Source organism: Hemitrygon akajei, chromosome 31, assembly GCF_048418815.1.
Source record: "Hemitrygon akajei chromosome 31, sHemAka1.3, whole genome shotgun sequence".
In the NCBI taxonomy this organism is placed as follows: domain Eukaryota; kingdom Metazoa; phylum Chordata; class Chondrichthyes; order Myliobatiformes; family Dasyatidae; genus Hemitrygon; species Hemitrygon akajei.
Window position 1 is genome coordinate 10,267,240 of NC_133154.1, and position 22,700 is coordinate 10,289,939.

General features: G+C 41.3%; 1 protein-coding gene across 1 annotated transcript; it reads right to left on the bottom strand.

The window, feature by feature from the left end:
- Positions 1-561: 561 nt before the first annotated feature.
- Positions 562-21,667, bottom strand: ift27 (intraflagellar transport 27 homolog (Chlamydomonas)). Its single transcript, XM_073034113.1, has 7 exons — positions 21,445-21,667; positions 15,827-15,906; positions 10,694-10,753; positions 9,173-9,232; positions 2,987-3,104; positions 2,241-2,350; positions 562-1,212 (listed from the first exon to the last, which is right to left on the bottom strand). Exons 1-7 carry the CDS (start codon positions 21,476-21,478, stop codon positions 1,114-1,116), a joined length of 561 nt encoding a protein of 186 aa, XP_072890214.1. The 5' UTR covers positions 21,479-21,667; the 3' UTR covers positions 562-1,113.
- Between the last annotated feature and the right edge of the window lie 1,033 nt (positions 21,668-22,700).

The window sequence follows — 22,700 nt, forward strand, 5'->3', positions numbered from 1 at the left end:
CAGGCCTGTGCATGATATTCCAAGTGCAGTCTCACCAGTGTCCTACATAATCACAGGAAGATATCTTTAGTGTTAACTCTCACAGCACCATTGCTGTTCTTCCCCAGTTTCACTTAACATTCAATAAACCAGAGTTGATGAGCATGTGAGACAAAAATAGGTACAGGGAAGTAAATGGGGGAATGGGGCTGACAACACATAGATGTGACAACCCAAAAGACCTCTTCCCTCATGAGAAATAAATACAGAAAATGTGGAAACACTCAGCAGATTGGTAGCATCTGTGGAGAGAGAAAATGGGGTTCACATCTTAGGTCTTAAACCATAGGATATGAAAAAAATGTTAGTATTTGTTAAGGTAAAATATCCTACAACATTACTTTGAGGAAGAGTCAAAGAAATTTTCCCCAGTGTACTAAGATATTTCCTTCAACCCACACTAAACATCTTCAACGGCTACGAATCAAAATGTCCTCAGATTGGAACTGGTGCAAATTTTAAAAAAGCTTTCTCATTCCTAAAAGCAAATCATTTCCAAAAAGAGAGTTTTATCCAGTCAAATGTTGTAAAACCAATTATCCTTTTAATAAAATGCATCACAAAAGTAACTTTGAACCAGGGATTTTAAACCAATAACATGGCTCTGTCTCATGAAGGCAGCTCTTTCCAGTCAGGGTTATGGAAAGCAGAAAGCATGGTCTGCTAACCAGAATGTTCGCATTGGGCAATGGAATGCTGGGTGAAAACCAGACACACGTATCTTAATCCCAACTTCACTGCGTGAACTGATGCAGTTTTCAGTGGCCTTTCCTGATTCTTTATATGTAGCAACTGGTCTTGTCACAGTGGCTACTGGTGCTTCTTTCAGGCATCGCCTGGTTGGCCTGTTGTATACAGGGATGTGTGAGTGTGAAAGCGAGAGACATAAACAGACAGACAGACGTGTAGAGTAAGAGAGAAGCAAAGAAAGAGAAATGGAGTTCACATCAGGAACACGATGCACTACAGTGTGAGAGAGGTGGGTAAGCCAGACAGGGTGCCATCTTGCAGAGGAGTCAGTGATCAGGAAGTAGTCATTCTACTGGGCAGAAAGAGACAGCAACAAGGGCTGTCTCACACAATAGATCGGATGTGTTCCAGCTTCTCCTCGTACATACGATGGAATGCTTTTGCCAGGCTCAAGAATGGAGCGTTGCAGTTCTCCATCTCCTTCTGGGGGAAAAAAGAGTGAAAGATGCTCAAAGGCAAGATGCAACTTCAAAAATCATCCCCAACCCTTCCGATTACACCAACGTGTAACATTCCCAGCTGACCTTTAGGTTACTTGCTGTCACTCACCTTTCTCTCCTTAAAAACATCATTATTGTGTCTTCAGTCTGTGCACCCTTCTTTACAGTTAAGCAGTTTCTCCTCCAGCTCATGCACGGGAGCAGCAGCAACAGCTGCACACTCATGCAGTGAAGCAGAGTAAAGTTGCCGGCTGGCAGGAGGTTCCTGGGTTAAGGTAATGAGTACAGAGACTCACTGAGAACGACTGCAGCTCCCTTAACAGTCTGGACCAAACAGCTCAGCTCACTAGCTGGAAACTAATGCGCCTGCCCTCCCTTACCAATCCAAATTACCTCGTTCAACAGCTCAGTGCTCTCATTCAAATGAGAGCTCTTCAAGTAGTCTGTTCCCATCTCACTCAACATATGTCAATCCTTGCTCTGAATTCCCACTTTCACTTTCTACATCAGAAGCCATGGACTCAAGACACTCATCAGAGTCAAAAGTTTAGGTTAATACCTCCAGCCTGGTACTGATAGAAGCTAACTATCCATTAGAGAATCCAGATAACCAATTAAACCAAGGGTTAACATAAAAGATGTTCTGAAGACAAGATTATCTCCTGTGTTCTGAATCATAATTATCCCCAAATCAATATTATTTAAATCAACATTATTAAAGTTAATTATTCCTTCAATACCATCGTTGCTGCTTGTTGGAACTTGCAATATGCAAAATAGCTACCACCTTTTCTAAATTACAGTACTGTCCACACCTCGCAAGTAACTTGTTGCTGCTGAAGTTATTTACAAGTTGAGATCATGAAAGATCACCCAAGGCCTGGTTATAAGTCTCAGCCTGACCTGTAGGATGGCCATGTGGTGAGATGTAGTTCATTGGTTGGCGTGCTCCAACCTGGGGAGAAAGGGGACAGAAGAGAGAAACAGAGTGGCATTGTTCCTGGTACTTACTGCAGAGGTCTCAAAGTACTCCAGACCCTGGCTGGCTGCCCATTCCTGCGCCTGTGCGTACTCCACCATTCGCCTGCTTGCTAAATCCATCTTGTTGCCCACAAGCACTCCTGTACACCAATAAAACAATCAATGTGACTATGGTACCAGATTTACGGTGAAACACTTCCCCTTAATTACACACAAATCCCTACATTCCCAGAGCTCTTATCAGCGTGAACTTGGAAATTTTGAAAATCTTGTCATCTTTGACTCGTAAATCATGTACAAGTCAAGTTGTGGGGAGATTTGGCATAGTGGTAACCGCCACTGGATCAGTAATCCAGAGACCCAGTTATACGCTGGGACACGAGTTCGAATCCTACCATGGCAGATGGTGAATTTGAATTCAATACCATGAAACCATGTCGATTATCATAAAAACCCACCTAGCAACACAAATGCCCTTTAGGGGAGAAATTCTGCTGTCCTTACCTGGTCTGGCCTATATGTGACTCCAGACCCACAGCAATGTGGTTGGCTCTTAAAAAAAATAGGGATGGACAATAAATGCCAACATCCGCATCATATAAGTGAATAATTTTTTTTTAATGCACATCATATTTTTAAGGTAACTTAATTTTTTTAATTCTTTCTTGCTTCTCTTCTAATATTTGTATATCTGTGCACTTGCAATGCTTCTGTAACACTGTAATTTCCTTTTGGATCAATAAAGTATTTACCTGTCTCTCTGTAGATGCACTGACCTGGTAGCTGACCGTTGGGAGCCTGAGCCCGGGCCCTTTCCAACCACTTTGTACAGCTGTTGAAGGATGCTGCATTGGTGATGTCATACACGAGGCAGATGACCCCTGCAAACTCCCACTGATTAAATTAAGCAAATATAGAGCAATTTAAAATTCACATTCTTTTCATCATTAATGGATTTAAACACTGCAACTCTCTAACATTTATGGACGGCACAGTGGCAGAGTTAGTAGAAGCACTGCCTCACACCACCACAGACCTGGGTTCAATCCCAACCCCTGGTGCAGTCTATACAGAGATTATCTTTCCCTTTGACCCTGTGGTTTCCAACCACATCCAGTGTGAATCACCCCTGCTGTGTGGATGAGTGGTAGAATCTCAGAGGAGTTGATGAGACTACTGGGGAGAAGGCAAGGATGTAACACTGAGGCTTTATAAGGTTTTGGCGAGGCCTTACTTGGAGTATTGTGAGCAGTTTTGGGCCCCTTATCTAAGAAAGGATGTGCTGACATTGGAGAGGGTTCATAGGAGGTTCACAAAAATTATTCTGGGATTGAAAGGCCTGTCACATGAGGAGCATTTAAGGGCTATGGGCCTGTACTCATTGGAATTCAGAGGAATGAGGGGTGACCTCATTGAAACCTATTGAATGGTGAAAGGCCTTGATAGAATGGATGTGGAGAGAATGTTTCCTATGGTGGGGAGTCTAAGACCAGAGGACACAGACTCAGAATAGAGGGGCATCCTTTTAGAACAGAGATGAGGAGGAATTTCTTTAGCCAGAGAGTAGTGAATCTATGGAATTCATTGCCACAGGCAGCTATGGAGGCCCAAGTCATTGGCTATATTTAAGGAGTTGATAGATTATTGATTAGTCAGTGCACGAAGGGATATGGGAAGAAGATAGGAAATTGGGGCCTAGAGGGAAACTGGATCAGAAATGGCAGAACAGATTGCATGGGCCAAAAGGCCTGATTCTGCTCCTATATCTTATGGTATTATCAAAGATAGCATTAATAGATGGAGTTAATATAGTGGGTGCTTGATGGTCAGTGTTGTTTATGTGCTGTCTCTGTCTCTCTATGATGATAGCACTGTGGAAGTGTTTAAATGTGAATGACTGCGGTGATTAAAGGCTGCTCTCCACTGCCTTCACAAGGATCATTAGGGACAGTCAATAAATAAATGCCCATATGTAGTGAATGAGTAAATCAAAAAAATCTACCAAATTACACACAGTGGCCACTTTATTAGATATCCCTGTACATCAGACAACCATGTGGCAGCAAAACAATGCAGACATGGTCAAGAGGTTCAATTGTTGTTCAGACCAAACATCAGAATGGGGAAGAAATGTGATCTAAGTGACTTTGGCTGTGGAATGATTGTTGGTGCCAGACTGGGTGGTTTGAGTATCTCAGAAACTTTCACACACAACGGTCTCTAGACTTTATAGAGAATGGTGTGAAAAACAAAAAAAAACATCCAGTGAGCAGCAGTTCTGTGAGTGAAAGTCTCTTGTTAGTGATAGAGGCCAGATAAAAATGGCCAGACTGGTTCAAACTGACAGGAAGGTGACAGTAACTCAAATAACCACACATTACAATAGTGGTGTGCAGAAGAGCATCTCTGAATGCAGAACATGTCGAACATCAAAGTGGATGGGCTTGGAGCAACAGAAGGCCATGGATATACAGCACGCAGGAGGTAACTAACAAAGTGCCCACTGAGTGTATTCTATCAAGGCTAATTAAATAAAAACTAGAACAATACAGCACTGGATGAAGGGTCATCAAGAATCCTGATGAAGGGTCTCGGTCTAAAAAGTGAACTGTTTATTTATTTTCAGAGATGCTGCCTGAACTGCTGAGTTCCTCTAGCAGTTTATGTGTGTCACCTATCACCTGCCTGCTTGTACTCCTTCCCACGTACTTATTACGGCTTCTCTCCCCTTTCTTTTCAGTCCTGATGAAGAGTCTCAGCCCAAAACATAAACTGTTTAATTCCCCTCCATAGATGCTTTTAACTGCTCATGCATTTTTTTTTTTTGCACTTCTCTTTATTGGCATTTCGTGCAAAAATGAACTTCTGATGTCATGGCTCCACTTTATTGCAGCTCCTTGACTCTGCTATTTTGGTGCAGACTAGTTTTTGGTTAAAGTGATTTTTACGAGAATTCAGCAGCTTTGCTTATTGATTCCCTCATCACCATGGAGGTGCGGTGATGTTGTTTTGTCTGGATTGTTTAGATCTCGAGTTGAACGCTCTGCTGAATGGGTTTCCCTGGGGTCACCATACTGTCTTTTGTTCTGGAAGTTGCCTGTCTGATGTGAATATTGCACTGAAATGGAGCCTAAGGCTATCCAGAGCAGAGTGCAGTTTTATACACCATTGGACCATAAGATAGAGGAGCAGAATAAGGACATTTGGTCCATTGAGTTTGCTCTGTCATTTCATCATGACTGATTCAATTTTCCTCTAAGCCTAAATCTCCTGCCTTCTCCCCTGACCAATCAAGTATCTATTAACCTCTGCCTTAAATATACATAAAGATTTGGCCTTCACAACTGCCTGTGGCAAAGAAATCCACAAATACACCGCCCTCTGCCTAAAGAAATTTATCCACATCTCTGTTCTAAAAGGATGCCCCTCTATTCTGAGGCTCTGGTCTTAGACTCTCCCACCACAGGAAACATCCTCTCCACATCCACTCCATCGAGGCCTTTCACCATTTGATAGATTTCAATGAGGTCACCACTCATTCTTATGAATTCTAGTGAATACAGGCTCAGAACAATCAGATGTTCTTCATGTGACAAGCCATTCAATCCTGGAATCATTTTCATGAACCTCCTTTGAACCCTCTCTAGTTTCAGCACATCCTTTCTATTTTATAATAAAGGACCCACAACCAAGTGAGGCCTCACCAGTGCTTTATAAAGTATCAACATTGCCTCCTTGTTTTTATATTCTAGTTGTCTTGAAATGAATGCTAATATTGTATTTGCATTCCTCACCATAGACTCAACCTGCAAATTAACCTTTTAGGGATCCTGCACAAGGGCTGCCAAGTCCCCTCGCACCTCAGATTTTGCATTTTCTCTTCATTTATAAAATAGTCAACCTTTTCATTTCTTCTATCAAAGCACATGACCATTCACTTCTCGACATTGTACTCCATCTGCCATTTCTTTGCCCATTCTCCTAATCTGTTTAAGTCCTTCTGTAGCCTCTCTACTTCCTCAAAACTACCTGCTCCCCCAGCTATCATCTGTAAACTTTGTAACAAAGCCATCAATTCCATCATCCAAATCATTGATATATAACGTAAGAAGAATCAGTCTCAACACAGGCCCCTATGGAACACCACTAGTCACTGGCAGCCAGTTAGAAAAAGGCTCCCTATATTCCCACTCTTTGCCTCCTGCCAATCAGCAACTGCTTTATCCATGCTAGAATCTTTCCTCTAATATAGTGGGCTCATTTTTTTTTTACCAACAGAGCAATGCTATCCCCTGTCCAGAATAGCCGATCCTCTAGTGGGCTCAACCATGAGTGGCTCTAAAAAGCTCTAGATATTCCCCCTTCTGGAATGCAGCACCAGCCTGATATTCCCCATCTACCTGCATAGTGAAGTCCCTCATGACTATTGTAATATTGCCCTTTGGGAAGCATTTGCTATCTTCTGTAGTAATTTGCAGGCCACATCCCCACACACTACTGTTTGGGGATCTGTATGCAATTCCCATCAGGTTCTTTTTACCCTTGCATTTCCTTGGCTCTATCCACATCAATTAAACACCTTCTGACCCTATGTCACCTCTTTTTAAAGATTTAATTTCAATGTTTACCAACAGAGCAATGCAGCCCTGTGCCTGCCTATCCTATCAATACAACGTATAGCCTCAGACATTAAGCTTCCAGCTACCATATTCTTTCAGCCATGTCTCCGTAACGTCTATAACATCATACCTGCCAATCTACAACTGTGCTGCAAGTTCATCTACCTTATTCCATATATTGCGTGCATTCAGATACAACACCTTCACTCCTGTATTCACCCTTTTTGATTTTGTTGCACCATGCTCAACCTTTTGATTCATGACTTGGTTTGAGGACTTACCAACCATCTGTCTCCACAACCTCTCCACTAACTGGATGGGACATCCTGGTTTGCATGGACCAGTTGGGCCGAAGTTTTCATGTGGTATAACTTTTTGACTCTAAAACTGCGCTCTGCTGTGGATAGCCTTAGGCTCCATTTCGGTGCAATATTCAAATCAGGTAGTCAACTTCCAGAACAAAAGACAATGTGGTGACCCCAGGAAACCAATTCAGCAGAGCTCTCAACCAGAGATCTGAACAATCCAGACAAAACAACATCACAATACCTCCACATGATGTTGAGGGAATCAAGAGAGCAAATTTGCTGAATTCTTGTAAAAATCACTTTAAAGACAACTAGACTGCACCAAAATAGCAAAGTCAAAAGAAACACAATAAAGTGGAGCCATCACATCAGAAATTCATTTTGCACCCAATACCAATAAAGAGAAATGCAAAAAAAAAAGCATGAGCAATTAAAAGCATCTAAAGAGGGGAATAAACAGTTGATGTTTCGGTCTAGGATCTTTCATCAGAACTGGAAAGGAAGGGGGCAAAAGCCAGATTAATAGGTGGGGGGGGGGGAAGGAGTACAAGCTGGCAGATGATAGGTGACATACACAAAATGCTAGAAGAACTCAACACGACAGGCCTCATCTCTGAAAATAAACAAACAGTTGACATTTTGGATTAAGACCCTTCTTCAGGAACTCAGCCCAAAATGTCCAACTGTTTATTCATTTCCATGGACGCTGCTTGGCCTGCTGAGTTCCCCCAGCATTTGGTGTGTGTGTTGCTCTGGATTTCCAGCATCAGCAGAATCTCCTGTGTGTAAGCGATAGGTGAGACCAGGTGTGGGGGAAGTTGGGTGGGTGGGGATGAAGTAAGAAGCAGGGAGGTGATAGGTGGGTGAGGAAAGGCTGAAGAAAAAGGAATCTAATAGGCGAAGACAGTGGACCTTGAAAGAAAGGAAGGGAGGAGGGGAACTGGGTAGTAGTGATGGGCAGGTGAGGAGAAAAGGAGAGAGAGTAATAAGAATGATGAATGGAAAAAGAGAGGAGGGAATGGAGGTTAGTAATTAAAAGTTAGAAAAATCAATGCTCATGCAATCATGTTGGAGACTATGAAAACAGAATACAAGGAAAACGGAAATCAATGCTCCTGCAACCTGAGTGCGACCTTATTATAGAAATAAAAGAGGCCATGGACAGACATGTCAGAATGGAAATGAGAAGTCAAGCTGAAATCGGTAGCTACCGGGAGATTCCTTCCTCTTCAGCCCTTTACCTCTTCCACCTACCACCCCTCCTTTCCCACCCATCCATCTTCCTCCTCACCTGGTCTCACCTATCACCTCTTCCACCTACCCGCTCTCCTCTCCCACCCACCTACTTTACCCCTCATCTAGTCTCACTTTTTACCGCACCCATCATCTGCCAGCTTGCACTCCTCCCCTCCCCCATCTTATTCTGGTTTCTGCCCCCTTCCTTTCCAGTGCTGATGAAACACTGATTGTTTATTCATCCCCACAGATACTGCCTGACTTGCTGAATCCCTCCAGCATTGTGTGTGTGTTGCTCCAGATTTCCATCATCTGTAAAATCCCGTAACTACATCAGGCAGTTAAGAATCAACCCATTTACGCTAGACAATCAAACACATATGAGCCAGGAAAAAGGTTGGCATTTGCACTCATTCAATTGCTAGTTACCTGGCAGAGCCAAAGTAGCATATAATGAGGAGAGTCAGCCCAGAAATTTTTTTTAAAATACTACAGATGATGGAAATCTGACATGAGAACAGAATCCTGGAAACACTCAGCAGGTCAGGCAGCATCAATGAAAAACAGAGTGAACATTTCAGGTTGAAGACTCCTCTTAATTTTCTTTTTCCACAGATGCTGCCTGATCTGCTGAATGTTTCCTGCATTTTGCGTAGTTATCCAAATGAAAGCTCTGATCCGTAGTCAATGTATTGCTTCAGAAGTAGCCTAATTGTAAATGACCCTGCCTCCTGTCCTATCTGGCACAAGTATCACGAATGCTCCATTGAGAGTTAGATCCACTAATTGATCACCATACTTGATTTTCCACCATGTCGTAGAAGATTTCTTTCCCTGAAGAGTCAAATAGGAAAAGCTCCTGGGAACAGAAATACATGAATAAAACAAATCAACATCCAATCACAGATAGCCACACTAAATAGAAGTAAATTATTTTTAAACTGCATATACGCTGGACATATTTTTAAAGATTAGCTTTATTTATCACATGTACAGTACTGTGCAAAAGTCTTAGGTACCCTAGCCAATTTTAATTTTTTTATATTTTTATATATATATATATATGTGTGTGTGTGTGTGTGTGTGTGTGTGTGTGTGTGTGTGTGTGTGTGTGTGTGTGTGTGTGTGTGTGTGTGTGTGTGTGTGTGTGTGTGTGTGTGTGTGTGTGTGTGTGTGTGTGTGTGCGCACAGTACTGTAGTAATTTTATGTATTGCACTGTACTGCTGCCGCAAAAAGAAACAAATTTAATGACATATGTGAGTGATAATAAACCTGATTCTGATATGGGTCTCTATTGTGGACTGAAAGTGGGAAGGGGTCAAGGAGTGGGGAATCATGGTTGGGAAAAGGGGAAGGGAGAGGGGAGGGGATGGAAAGCATCAGAGAGACATTCTGTGATGATCAGTAAACCAATTGTTTGGAATCAAACGACTTTGTCTGGTGTCTCAGGGCTGGATGTGTCTGGATGCGTCCGCCCCGGGACTCCTTCTCTATCTCCTATTCCACACCCCTCCTGGGGTGCTCCACTCTTGCCATTCCCAATATCATTTGCGTGCATGTGCGTGTGTAAGTAAAAAGACTTTTGCACAGTACTGTACATTGAAACGTACAGTGAAATGCGTTGTTTGTATCAACAACCAACACAATTCAAGGATTCTGCTGGGGGAAAACTGCAAGTGTCACCATGCTTCTGAAACCCACAAAGCATGCCCACACAATTTACTAACCCCAACCCATACATCCTTGGAATGTGGGAGGAAACCTACAAGGGCACGGGGAGAATGTACTCCTTACAGACGGTGACGGGAATTAAACCCCAATTGTGATCAGTGGTGCAGTAAAGTATTACACTAACCGCCACACTACCCTACCACCCTTAAGGCAAAATCTAAAAAGGAGTTTATACATTCTCCCCTTGGGTTTCCTCCGGGTGCTCTGGTTTCCTCCCATAGTCCAAAGATGTACGGTTGGTGGGTTAACTGGTCTTTGTAAATTGTCCCGTGATTAGGTTAGGCAGTGCGGCTTGAAGGACTGGAAGAGCCTATTCCGCATTGTATCCCAATAAATTAATTAGATAGATAGATAAATGAATGAATAGAATGAAACAAAAGATAATGCTAGAAAATCACAGTAGATCAGGCAGCATCTGTGGAAAGAGAAACAGAGTTTCAGAAGGGTTGCAAACCCAAAACATTGATTGTTTCTCTTTCCACAAATACGGCCTGACTTTCTGAGTTTTGCCACATTTTCTGTTCTTGTACTCAACAAAAGCAGTTGTATATTGCAGATAGAAAGGTCACTTGTTTCTTAAATACTCACCACACTGTCTGAAGTGTCTGGGATAGAGACTGGGTTTACATACACATCCACTCCAGTTGTCTAAACAGAAAAAGGGCTGTTAGCACATCTACACTTCAATTTCTGTACCATTCTATAACCTCACTAACCAGACCTCAATAACTCAATCACTTTTACAAAATTCAAACCCAAATAAATTGCTAGAAGGTGTATCCATAATCAGAATGACTAGAGGTCTGGAGGTAGGATCCAGAGACCAGAGTTCAAATCCCTCCATGGCAACTATGAAACTAAAATTCAGTTAATAATCTGCAATTTAAAAAGCAAATTAATCTTAGTCATGACATTGCCCAGAAGGAGTTCATACATTCTCCCTGTGACCACTTGGTTTTTCCCCGGATGCTCCAGTTTCTTCCCACAGTCCAAAGACGCATCATTGGTAGGTTAATCGGTCATTGTTATTATCCTGTGATTAGGCCAGGGTTAAAAATCGGGGGATTGCTGAGCAGTGCGGCTCGAAGGGCCAGAAGAGCCTATTCCATACAGTAACTCAATAAATAAACAAATAAATAAATAAATAACTACAGATGTCATAATGCACGACAGAAAATCTCCCATCATCACCCAATCTGGCTAATAATGCCTCTCCAAAACAGCCAATGTACTTGACTCTTAAATGGTCTGGGAAGTCACTTAGTTTAGTCTTGTCAACAACAGCAAGAAAAATAAATACATGACACAAAAAAATATGAAACCGAGAGAAGTCAGCAATGGAATCTAGCAGCTACACTGAAATATTGCATCCCAACAGTATGTTCTTTCTCTAGACTGTAACCTGGATACATTATCCATGCTGTGTACTGGCAGCTGAGTAAGGATCAACAAGGGAGTCATCGTCGCATCTCACCAACTTTTGGAAAAGTTACAAAGATCCTAGAAGATCTGTACAATATAATTTCCCCATATCTTTAATGGCCTTATTGGTAAAAAATCTATTAACCTGAATCATAAAGTTCCAATTGACCTCTGGTATCCACAACCCATTGACAGGGAGAATTCAAGACTTCCACTACCTTGTGGATGAAAATATTCACCTGATTTCCTCCTAAAAGCCTGGCTTGATTTTAAGAAGTAACACGGCGCAGCAGTCAACCAAAACACAACAGAAGCATTCAGTGAGTTAAGTGATGTTCTGACGTAACTCCATTTTCCACCAAAATTTCTAAACAGTCTAAAACATATGGATTGCAATGAGTTCCTGAGGCCCTTTTGGGGTGAAGAACTCCAAACAGTTACCATTCATTGGAAGAAGATGGCACCAGCGAACAACACAACCAAATGTTACGTCCTGCAGACAGTTTACAAAACTACTTCTTTTACTTCTTCTTTCAAATATGATTCTGCTTCTATTGGACCTTTGATTTACATTTTGATGGTGTGTTTGAGCCCATTTTATGCAATTTGGCACTTTACTGTCTCCAAGGGAGTTCAGTGAGGTTTTCAGCAGAGTGTGCAGCCTGGAAGCCAAAAAGCCTTGAGATGGGACGTGATTAAAGCGCCAAGCAAGATTGAAATTAACAAGGACAAGAGTGGGTTTTCAACGTCACCTGCCTGCATTTGACCAATCTCATTCTCTCTCTCGATTCTGCCGGAGGATAGTGCCGGAGACTTGGGTCTTGGGCAAGGTTTAATCAAGCAAAGCACACAAAATGCTGGAGGAACTCAGCAGGCCAGCATTTTGTGTGTGTTGCTTGGATTTCCAGCGTCTGCAGATTTTCTCATGTTCAAGGTTTAATCAATGTGGTTTGTGGATTGGACTCTATAGTTCACGTTAAGATGTGTTTCTGGTTAATCCTTTTGCTATTGCTGTCTTGTACAATTTTGATCAGGACAGACTGGCTCTGTAGCTTGCAATTAACAAACAACACAGCACTAAATTGAACTGAATTAAACTGATATCTCATCTTCTGTGTTTTTCAGTTGGTTTTTGCCATTTGCATGATTGATTATTTTTTTTTACACGTTGGGTGTTTGATATTTTCTTTGAACAGGTTCCATGGTGTTTCCTTGTTTTGTGACTGCCTGTGGGAAGACAAATCTCAGGGTTGTATACGGCATACAATCTGACAGTAAATGTACTTTGAATCTTTCGAACTTTGAACTCTCTGTGAAGGAATTTCAAATCTCAATGCTAACATGACCAATCCCTCATCATGAGTCTATCTAGCTTTAGCCTTGACAGTTTGAGGAAACATCTTTCTGGCATACTCTAAAGTCCTCTCAGAAATCTCAGCACTTATCATTGCAATTACTATCCTTCTTCTGAAGTTTAAAGGACCCTGCTCAATCCCTCCTTGCAACCCAACGTAAGGCAACCTGGCCTCACGAGGTAATATTTTAATCCTAGCATCAGGTTATTTTTCATTATTAAGGTTCCTGTCAAGATGGTTCCATCCAAAGTGAAACTACCTCAGAGCTGGGTTCACTCATTTTTGTTCCATTGAAACTTAAATTTGGGGAATCATCTGGAAAATCAGAAACTTTAAATAATTTATAAACACAAGAAAGTCTGCAGATGCTGTAAATCCAAAGCAACACACACACTAAAATGCTGGAGGAACCCAGCAGATCAGGCAGCATCTATGGAAATGAATAAACAGTCGACATTTCAGGCCGAGACCCTTCTTCAGGACTGGAAAGGGCAGTGAACTTGTTTGAGGACACTTAGCAAAAGTGAATAGTAAAAACTCAGCACTAATGAGGATACACCTTGACACTTCTCATTACAAGACTGATCAAAATGAACACAAGCCTTCCCTTAATTTCAGTTTTGAGACTTTTGGCTTCTTTCAACCAGTAAGAATACCTCTAGAATTTCCGCCCCATCTCCAGTCTACAAGTAATGGGATCAATTTTCCTATGCCAGTTTGAGTCTAGATTGCTCTTGTCTGATTCAGCCTGCTTTATGATAGATGAACATTGCTCTTTCACAGAACACAAAATCAGCCTTCCTGTGGACTCAGTCACTGGCACATCCCTCCCCACCACCGATAGATAGTATCTGCATCACCAAAGATTGCACTATTCAGGCCTTGCCTCCTTCTCACAGCTGCCATTGGGCAGCAGGTTCTGAAGCCAGAATCTCCACACCACAAGATTCAAGAACAGCTACTTCCCTTCAACTCTTTGGTTCTTCAACCAACTGGCACAACCCTAACCACTACAGTTTAGTAACACTATACCAACTTTGCACTAACGTGGACTTATGTATTTTTTTGTTATACTTATGTTTATTTTTGTTTATACAGTGCAGAACAGGCCCTTCCTGCCGAGCAACCCCACCTACACTAGCGTAATCACAGGACTATTTACAATGATCAGTTAACCTACTAATCAATACATCTTTGGACTGTGGGAGGAAACCGAAGTACCCGGAGGTAACCCACACGGTTCATGGGGAGAACATGCAAACTCCATACAGACGGCGCCAGAATTGAACTCCGACCTCTGGAACACCGTGAGCTGTAATAGCGTCGCACTAACTGCTATGCTACCAATGTGTTCTTTCATGTAAAAATTGTTTAGGTTTTTCTTATGAATGCTACCTGTATGATGCTAGGTGCCAGTGATTCTGCTGCACCTGTCAACATGTACTTGTGCCTATGACAATAAACTTGACTTTGACTTGTTATTGCACCACCTCCATGCTTTGCATTAAAACCTTTGTCAGCAAATGGGGTGGGTAACAGCTTCTCCAGGCAAGTTTCTACCCTCTTGTAGCTCCACTCAGCATCTTTCTGAGACAACAGGCTGGATGTGTTTCTTGTGCAGGGGGAGCAATTAAGCCATCTCACAAATGTCCTCATTGCCTAAAAAATTAGATTCTTGCAATTTCACAATTAACAGTGCCCTAAAACTGCTCAAGTTTTTACCCTAAAAAGCAAAAATCTGCCGACTATGAAAATCTGAAATATAAACAGAATATGGTGTACTCAGTAGGTGAGGCAGCTCTGTGGAGGGAATTTTCCTCACAGGTGCTGCCTAACCCACTGAGCATTTTTAGTATTTTCCATTTCTCATTTAAAATTTTTATCACGAGCTTAAAACCACCCCCAACCAAGCTTTGGACAATATGCACTATACAAGTGTTGGTGTCAAATTCCTTTCCAAATTCATTTCTATCTTGCACCAAGCCCTGTTTACCCATCAGACCAATGCTTGCTATCCTACATGGAAATTACTAGAATCTTGTTATAAAATCCCTCTGTTATCAACTTTACGGGACTCTGAGGTACCCCCACATCTCCACTTCTACTGATACGCACATTCCCAATTTTTATGGTTCCACCTTTGGTCATCTTCAGCCTAAATTCTAAAATGTCTACCCAAAAACTATGCCTCTCACTTTTTCCTTAAGAAGCTCCCAGATACCCTGACAAAAACTCTGGATGTACTGGTATCTCCTTCTCAACGTCAAATGGCCCAAAGTCCCTTCACTTTATTACAAGGCACTACTGGTTTTAAAAAAAGTTATTCTCAGCATCACTGGCAATACTGTATCTCGAGTTAAGTCAAGTTTATTGTCAATTAACTATATACATGTATACCGCCAAATGAGATGTTTCTCTAGACAAGGGCGTAAAGCACAGTAAAACACATAACACATATGTAACGCACAATAACTTAGGAAAGCAAGAATTACAAATCCACATAGATTATGCATAGATAAACAAAGTAAAGTGCATAAGTTAAAAATTGTAGGGTACAGTACAAATTATCCAGTGACTCTTCAAATGAGATGTGGCAGGGAGTTGAGAAGCCTAATGGCCTGAGGGAAGAAAATGTTTCGCATCCTGACCGTTCTTGTCTTTATGCATCAATCTCCTTCCTGATGGTAGATTGTCAAAGAGGATGCTGGATGGATGGATACCTGTTTAATTATTGTCTCCTACCTTAGTTACTTACACCGGAGACAGAATTAAATGGTATTGAGGTAGAGGGTCATGATCAAACTGAACGGGAGAGCAGGCTTGAAGGGTTGAATGTCCTGGTCTTGCTTCTACTTTTCTTGATTTTCTATCTTACTGCTGCTATAAATTCACAAACATTACGTTTGGACATTTTTAAGGCTGAAACACAGATCAATTAACCTACCATGGTATAATTTTTCAGAAAATGGGCACTTTCACTGCGAAATACTTGCACCAATGCACTCTTCCCAACAGTGGAGTCGCCTAAAAGACAGAGTTAAATGACAACATTAAAATTACCATCAGCACTCAGTTTTAGTGGAATTTGGCATAAAAACAGAAAATTCTGGAAATATGCAGCAAGTGAAAGAAAAAGTGTTAACATCTCATGTCCGGAATCTGTCATCAGTACCCTTAACCAAAGGGCCTGGATCAGAACCATTAACTATTGATTGGTCCACAGATGCTGCCTGACCTGAGTGTTTCCAGGATTTACATCACATGTAATGAGATTGCAGAAGCTGAAATCTGGAGCAACAAACAGTCTGCCTGATGAGCTCAACAAATTGGGATTATCTGTGGGAGACGGGAAGGAATTGTTGGCATTTTGGGTGGAAATCCAGACTTGGTCATGGATTGTCTGTCCCGATCTCATCAGGGAAGAAGCTACGCCGAATCCACAGCAGGACCACTAGACTCAAAAGCAGTTAGTTCCCCCAAGAAGTCAGGCTCATCAACACCTCTGCCCATTAAAGCTCAAACTAAATTTATTATCAAAGTACATATATGTCAGCATATACAACCCTGAAATTCCCTACCACCACTACATATACATCTCCTAGTGTCACTTTATGTACACACATACAATCAGTCTACGTATACAAGAGCTACTTGTACATTGGGTTCTATAGAATTGCTTTTATATTTACACTTATTGCGTTCTTTATGCTTATTGTATTTTTTATGCTGAATCAGATCCGGAATAACAATCATTTTGTTCTCCTTTATCCTTGAGGGCTGAAGAACGACAATAAGCAATCTTGAATCTTGAAATCTGAATGAGCTGGACCTTCCTCTCAGCAGTTTCCTACTTGCACCATCACTACACAACAATCTGCTACAGGATCTTCACTCCTGTCAATTACAAAATAATCCTTCTCACAAAGAAGGACAGGTAAAAGCCATGGAACAGCTGAGAAAACCTCCGACAACTGGTAAAGCTATATTCCAAGGCAAATCCAGCTGCTAACAATTTTGAATGCTTCTTGACATTTAGAAACAGTCAAAACCTATAAATAAAATTAAATGCACACATATTTTAAAATAAATCCAATAAAAGATAATAATGATAACTTCTGCAACAATTGGCAGTTTAACACAGGGAAAGCTCTTGAAGCAATGATCAGGAACAGAATTAGGAGTCACTTAGTGCAAGCAATTAAGAGAAAGCCAGAATGGATTTGTTAAAGGCAAACTATACCTAACCAAATTTACAGAGGTTATTGAATTGAAGAGAATTGAGGCACAATCTTCGACAATAATATATACAGACTTCCAAAAGGCTTTGGCTGAAGTGCCTCATAATATCAAGAATATTGCTATCATGAAATAAACATTATATAATAATAGGGGCAATAGCAGCATGGATAGAAAATTGGCTAACCAAAAAAAAACACTGAAAGTAATAATGGAAACTTTTCTGACTGAAGATCACAGGATATAGGTACAAAATAGACCATTTCGCCCATCGAGACTGCTCCACTATTTCATCATGCCTGATCCATCTCCCTCTCAGCCCCAGTCTCCTGCCTTCTCCCACTATCCCTTCATGCCCTGACTAATCAAGAACCCATCAACCTCAGCCGTAAATATACCCAATGACTTGGCCTCCACAGCCGCCTGTGGCAACGAATTCCACAAATTCACCACTCTGGCTAAAGCGAATCCTCCTCATCTCCATTCTGAATGGATGCCCTTGATTCTGAGGCTGTGTCCTCTAGTCTTAAGACTCCCCCACCACATGAAACATCCCCTCCGCATCTACTCAATCAAGGTCTTTCAATACTTGATAGGTTTCAATGAGATTTCCTCGTCATTCTTCTGAATTCAGGTGAGTACAGTCACTGGGCCATCAAATGCTTTGAATGTGATACGTCTTTCAATCCCAGAATCATTTTTGTTAACTTCCTTTGAGCCCTATCCAACGCCAGCACATCCTTTTTTAGATAAGGGGCCAAAAACTGTCAACAATACCCCAAGTGAGGCCTCACCAGTGCCTTATAAAGCCTCAACATTACATCCTTGCTTTGATATTCTAGTCCTCCCAAAATGAATGCTAACATTACATTTGCCTTCCTCACCAGACTCAACCTGCAAATTAACCTTCAGGGAATCCTGCGTGAGGACTCCTAAGTCCCTTTGCACCTCAGATTTTTTAATTTTCTCTCCACTTAGAAAAATAGTCTACACTTTTATTTCAAAGTTCAAAGTATATTTATATTAATGTACGTATACATTATACAACCTAATTAGTCTCCTCTCAGGCAGCCACAAAACAAGGTAACCCCAACTGAACCCATTTTTTAAAAAGTCATATACCCAAAGGACAGACAGAAAGAAAAAAAATTGTGCAAACAATAAGCAAAAAGCATTCAGAACTGAGGTTTTACAAAAGACACGAAGCCAGGCATCACTGTTGAGTAAACATCACGGAGCAGAAAGCAGAACCAGCTCCTCTCTCACCTCTGGTCCTGACACCCTGACCCTTCAATGTGGCCTGGTGCTTCAGTCATCCAAATATTGGATCGCTCCTCACTCTCAGAGAGCTCTAGGGCCTAGACCCTGCTGCCATGATTCAGCTTGTACCCAACCTTTCCAATTCGATCAGGCATCAGGACTTCCCTCACCCCCATCTCCGTTTGCCTCTGTCATGTCTCGCCTTCGCCTCTCTATTTAATAGAGCGTTTAGCTGATTTTCATTGTTTTGTATTTTGCCACTAGGCATCACCAATCTCATTTTAAACACTTCCCGACACTGTATTCAATCCGCCACTTTGCCCATTCTCCTAATCTGTCTAAGTCTTTCAGTAGCCTCAGAAGGGAAGTGTGCAGCTAGAATTTCCCAGGATTGGTACTAAGACAGCTTTTTAAAAAAAAATACATATTAATTATTTGGACTTTGCTGTACAAGACACAGCTCCCAACTCTGCAGATGATACACAGCTTTGAGAGGGAGCAATATGTAATAAACTTCAAAAATATAAAGACATGGGTAGTGAACACAGCAAGCAGGGTAGCAAACAGAAGTTTATGCTGAGAAATGCAAAAGGTTGCATTTTGAGATGATGAATTAGAACAATACAAGCTTGAGCAGAAATCTAAAAGAAAAAGAAAGATCTGGAGGCACGTGTAAACAGTTGGTTGAAAATAGTGAAGCAGATTGAAAAAGTGGTTGAATGAAGCACAAGGATCCTGGGGAAAATAATTAGAGACAAAAGTAAAGAAGTGCGATGAATTGATATAACACGTCACACCTAAAGTATTACGTCCACTTCCAGGCCCTACACTTAGCAAATATTTAAAATCTTTAAAAAGAATGTAAAAGAGATTTACTAAAACTATTCCAGGACGAGGGTCTTGTTAGTACGTATAGACAGGCAAAGCTGTGATGTTTTTCCTTAGAATGAGAGAATCTAATTTTTTTTTTAAAAAGGTACAGTAGAAAGGAACAAATCCCAGTGGCAGAAGGGTCAAAAACTAAGGTAAAGTTATTTACTAAGGTAAATAAGTTAAAGTAGGAGACTGACAGGAAACAAAACTCAATGTGAAGTAAATTCTTCATGGAATGAATACTTAGTGCCAGGATTTCACTAACAAGCATAATAGAGGAGGCAGATTCAATTAAAGGGTTCAAAAGAGGTTCAAGGCTATGGAAGGCAGCAGGGGAAGTGGGACCATCAGGATTTCTCTAAAGAGTGAAAATCGTTAAACATCCTATTTTTAATATGTATTGCTATAACCCTTTTGGGTTTATTCTTGATGATAAGACACTATATTTCTTATATTGAATATTATATTCTCTCATTCTAAGCAGAACCATCACAGCTCTCCCGACTATTCATATTACTAAAGTCGTTCATATCTGGAATCAGTTTGGCAGGCAAAAAAAAAGGCAGCAAATACAGGGCTGATGTGATAATATTCAAACAAGGTGAAGGCAGACAAAAGCATTCAGTGGTCAAAAAAACATTCACATCACATGCTCTGTTCAAAACCTTAACCATTTTGCCAAGAAATGTTCAAGGTTAAAATCTGCATACAAATAAGCATCGAGATAATTATGCAAATTATATCACTAATCAGAGAATGAAAATAAATAGTGCAATAATCTATTTCTGAATTTCCAATAATCACTCCATCACTCAAGAAGACCCCCATCATCCAGGACATTCCCTTTTCTCAGTGCCACCATCAAGTACAGGAGCCTAAAGACACACACTCAACATCTTACTGACAGCTTCTACCCTTTGCCATCAGATTTCTGAACGGACATTGAATCCAAATACACTACTTTTTTCTTTTTATCAATACTTATTTGATATATATTTCTCAGTGTAATTTATAGTTGTTTTAATATGTATTGCTGATGGCGTAGTGGCATCAGCGCCGGACTTCGGAGCAAAGGCTCCCGAGTTCAAATCTAGCCGGCTCCAAAAAAAAAACTGGAGAGGGATGGGCTCCGCAAGGTTTCAGATGCCCAAGACACAGCGTATGATGAGCAATCACCAAAAAGATCGGTGCAAAAAGCTTGTCATGACGACCCACCAGGAGTTAAGGGCACACACACGCACGCATTGTACTGCCGCCACAAAACAGTTCGAAAGGAACAATCCTGAGAGATACTTGCATTGCCAGAAGTGTAGTACTAAGGGAATACATTGGGTGGGGGGGGGGGGGGAACCTACTGTAAATGGAGAATCTAAAATAAAAGCAGAAGAAATTGCAAATACTCAGCAGGTCAGGCAGCGTCTGTGGGAAAAGAAACAGAATTAACATTACAGGTTGAAGATCCTTTATCAGTGATAGGAAGGAGACAAAGGAAGTTGCACTGATGGAAATGCTATCAATGGAACAAAAAGCTACTCTGGCTTCTGTTCCAGAATCAACCCTGATGTGGTGTGGTCCCATTGCGACCAATGGTTCCATTTAATATCAGAGAATGTATACAGTATCATCATCATCAGGTGCCATCCCTGTTTGAGTTTTGCCTGCCATGGCCCACACACTCCTGTTTCCGGTCCACTGGATCAGTTCACTGGTATTCATTTCCAGTTCTCCAGTTGCTGTCTCTATCATCATTTGTCTTTGCCTTCCTCTTGCTTTCTTCCCTTCAATCTTTCCCATAATTACTGTACATTCTAACTCCTCTTTCCTAATCACATGTCCAATGAAGTTACGTTGCCTTTTCATGATCTCATATATCATTTCTCTTTTTGTGTTTGCTCTGTTCATGACACACAGTATACAACCCAAAACTCTCATTCTCCGCAGACATCTACGAAACAGAAGAAAAATCCCAAAGAATGAATGACAGGAAAACGTTGGAGCCCCAAAGTACCACTAAAGCATTCGATGGGTCTGCCACTATCACGTCTGATGGACCTTACTGTGTGGAGCAAAGTATTCCTACACTCTAGTTTCGGGAGATGGTCAGCTGTGAGGCACCTGGATGTGTCTTGGTAAGGCTGGAGGCGCCACACAAATGCAGCTCCTCCTCCTGCGAGTTTTTTTCACTCGACTTACCAGCCAGGAGGCATTTGGCCCTCAGTTTCACCATGGTTGATTCTGGTAACGGACTATCAGCTCATTAATCCGTTGATTAGTTCAATACAAGACTAATTCGGTAAATTCGTGTTACTACTGATCAATAACCCGTTCTCCGAACCCTCAAACCGCTCCAGGCCTTCGCTGTGGCCTCCTTAGTTACCGCTCCCCAGCAACGCATCTCACAGGCGCTATACCGCCGTCTTCCTCTTTCATTGGTCACCGGCCTGTCAATTAAATTCTTCGCTACGTAAGTGGCTTACTGCTGCCAATCACACAATTCCCACCTCTTCTTTCCTCTGGTCCCAGACAGAAGGACTATACAGATGCCTGAAATTATGGCAATACTTAGATTATTTTAAAAAGGAAGTTTAATTTTCATGTAATTATATTTTTAAATCAGATAAAAAGTTCTAGAAAGGCTGTAAGAATAAGCCTGGAAATTATAGGTTGATGAGCCTGATGACAGCAGAGGGTAAGTTACTAGAAGGTATTCTAAGGGGCAGTGTATGTAAGTATTTGGATAGACAGGGTCTGATTGCATGCGACCTCGATTTCAACATTTAAGAGAAGTTTGGATAGGTACATGGTTAGTAGGGCTATGGTCCCAGTGCAGGTCCATGGGAGAAGGCAGTTTAAATAGTTTGGCAGGGACTAGATGGGCCAAATGGCCTGTTTCTGTACCGTACTTTTTTATGATTTGGGTTAGTCAACGTGTGTGTGTGTAATAGATCGTGTCTAAACAATGTTAATTTTTCGAGGAAGTTACTGGAAAAGTTATTAAGGAAAGGAGGTTGTCTACGTGGACTTTAGTAAGGATTTTGACAAAGCCATGCATGGGAGGCTACTCCAGAAGGTTCGGTCGCTTGACATTCAGAATGAAGCAGTTAATTAGATTCCGCATTGGGGGCCTGTGATTAATGGTGTGCCCCATGGATTGTTGCTGGATCTGGTGTTGTTTGTCATCTATATTAGTAATTTGAATAATGTTGTAAACAAGATCAGCAGATTTGAGGATGATACCAAGTTTGAGGGTGAGGTGGACAGCTAAAAAAATGTTTTAGGATCAGCTAAAAAAAATGGTAGATGGAATTTAATGCAGTGCGATGTTGCGCTTTGGGAGAGCAAACCAGCTCTCCCAAAAGATAACAGAGAATGGTTGGTCACAGAGGAGTGCAGTGGAACAAAAGGATACTTTATTAGGAGTTTGAAGAGTTTTGTCATGTCAACAAATA

Bases quoted from the DNA above. Each gene is read 5' to 3' on its own strand.
- ift27 (XM_073034113.1), bottom strand. From the start codon at position 21,478: ATGGTGAAACTGAGGGCCAAATGCCTCCTGGCTG. The intron at 10,754-15,826 runs GTAGGTTAATTG...TTTTCTGTTTAG, and splicing joins TTCTGAAAAATTATACCATG to ACAACTGGAGTGGATGTGTA. The intron at 3,105-9,172 runs GTATGGTGATCA...TAATTTAATCAG, and splicing joins ACGACATGGTGGAAAATCAA to TGGGAGTTTGCAGGGGTCAT.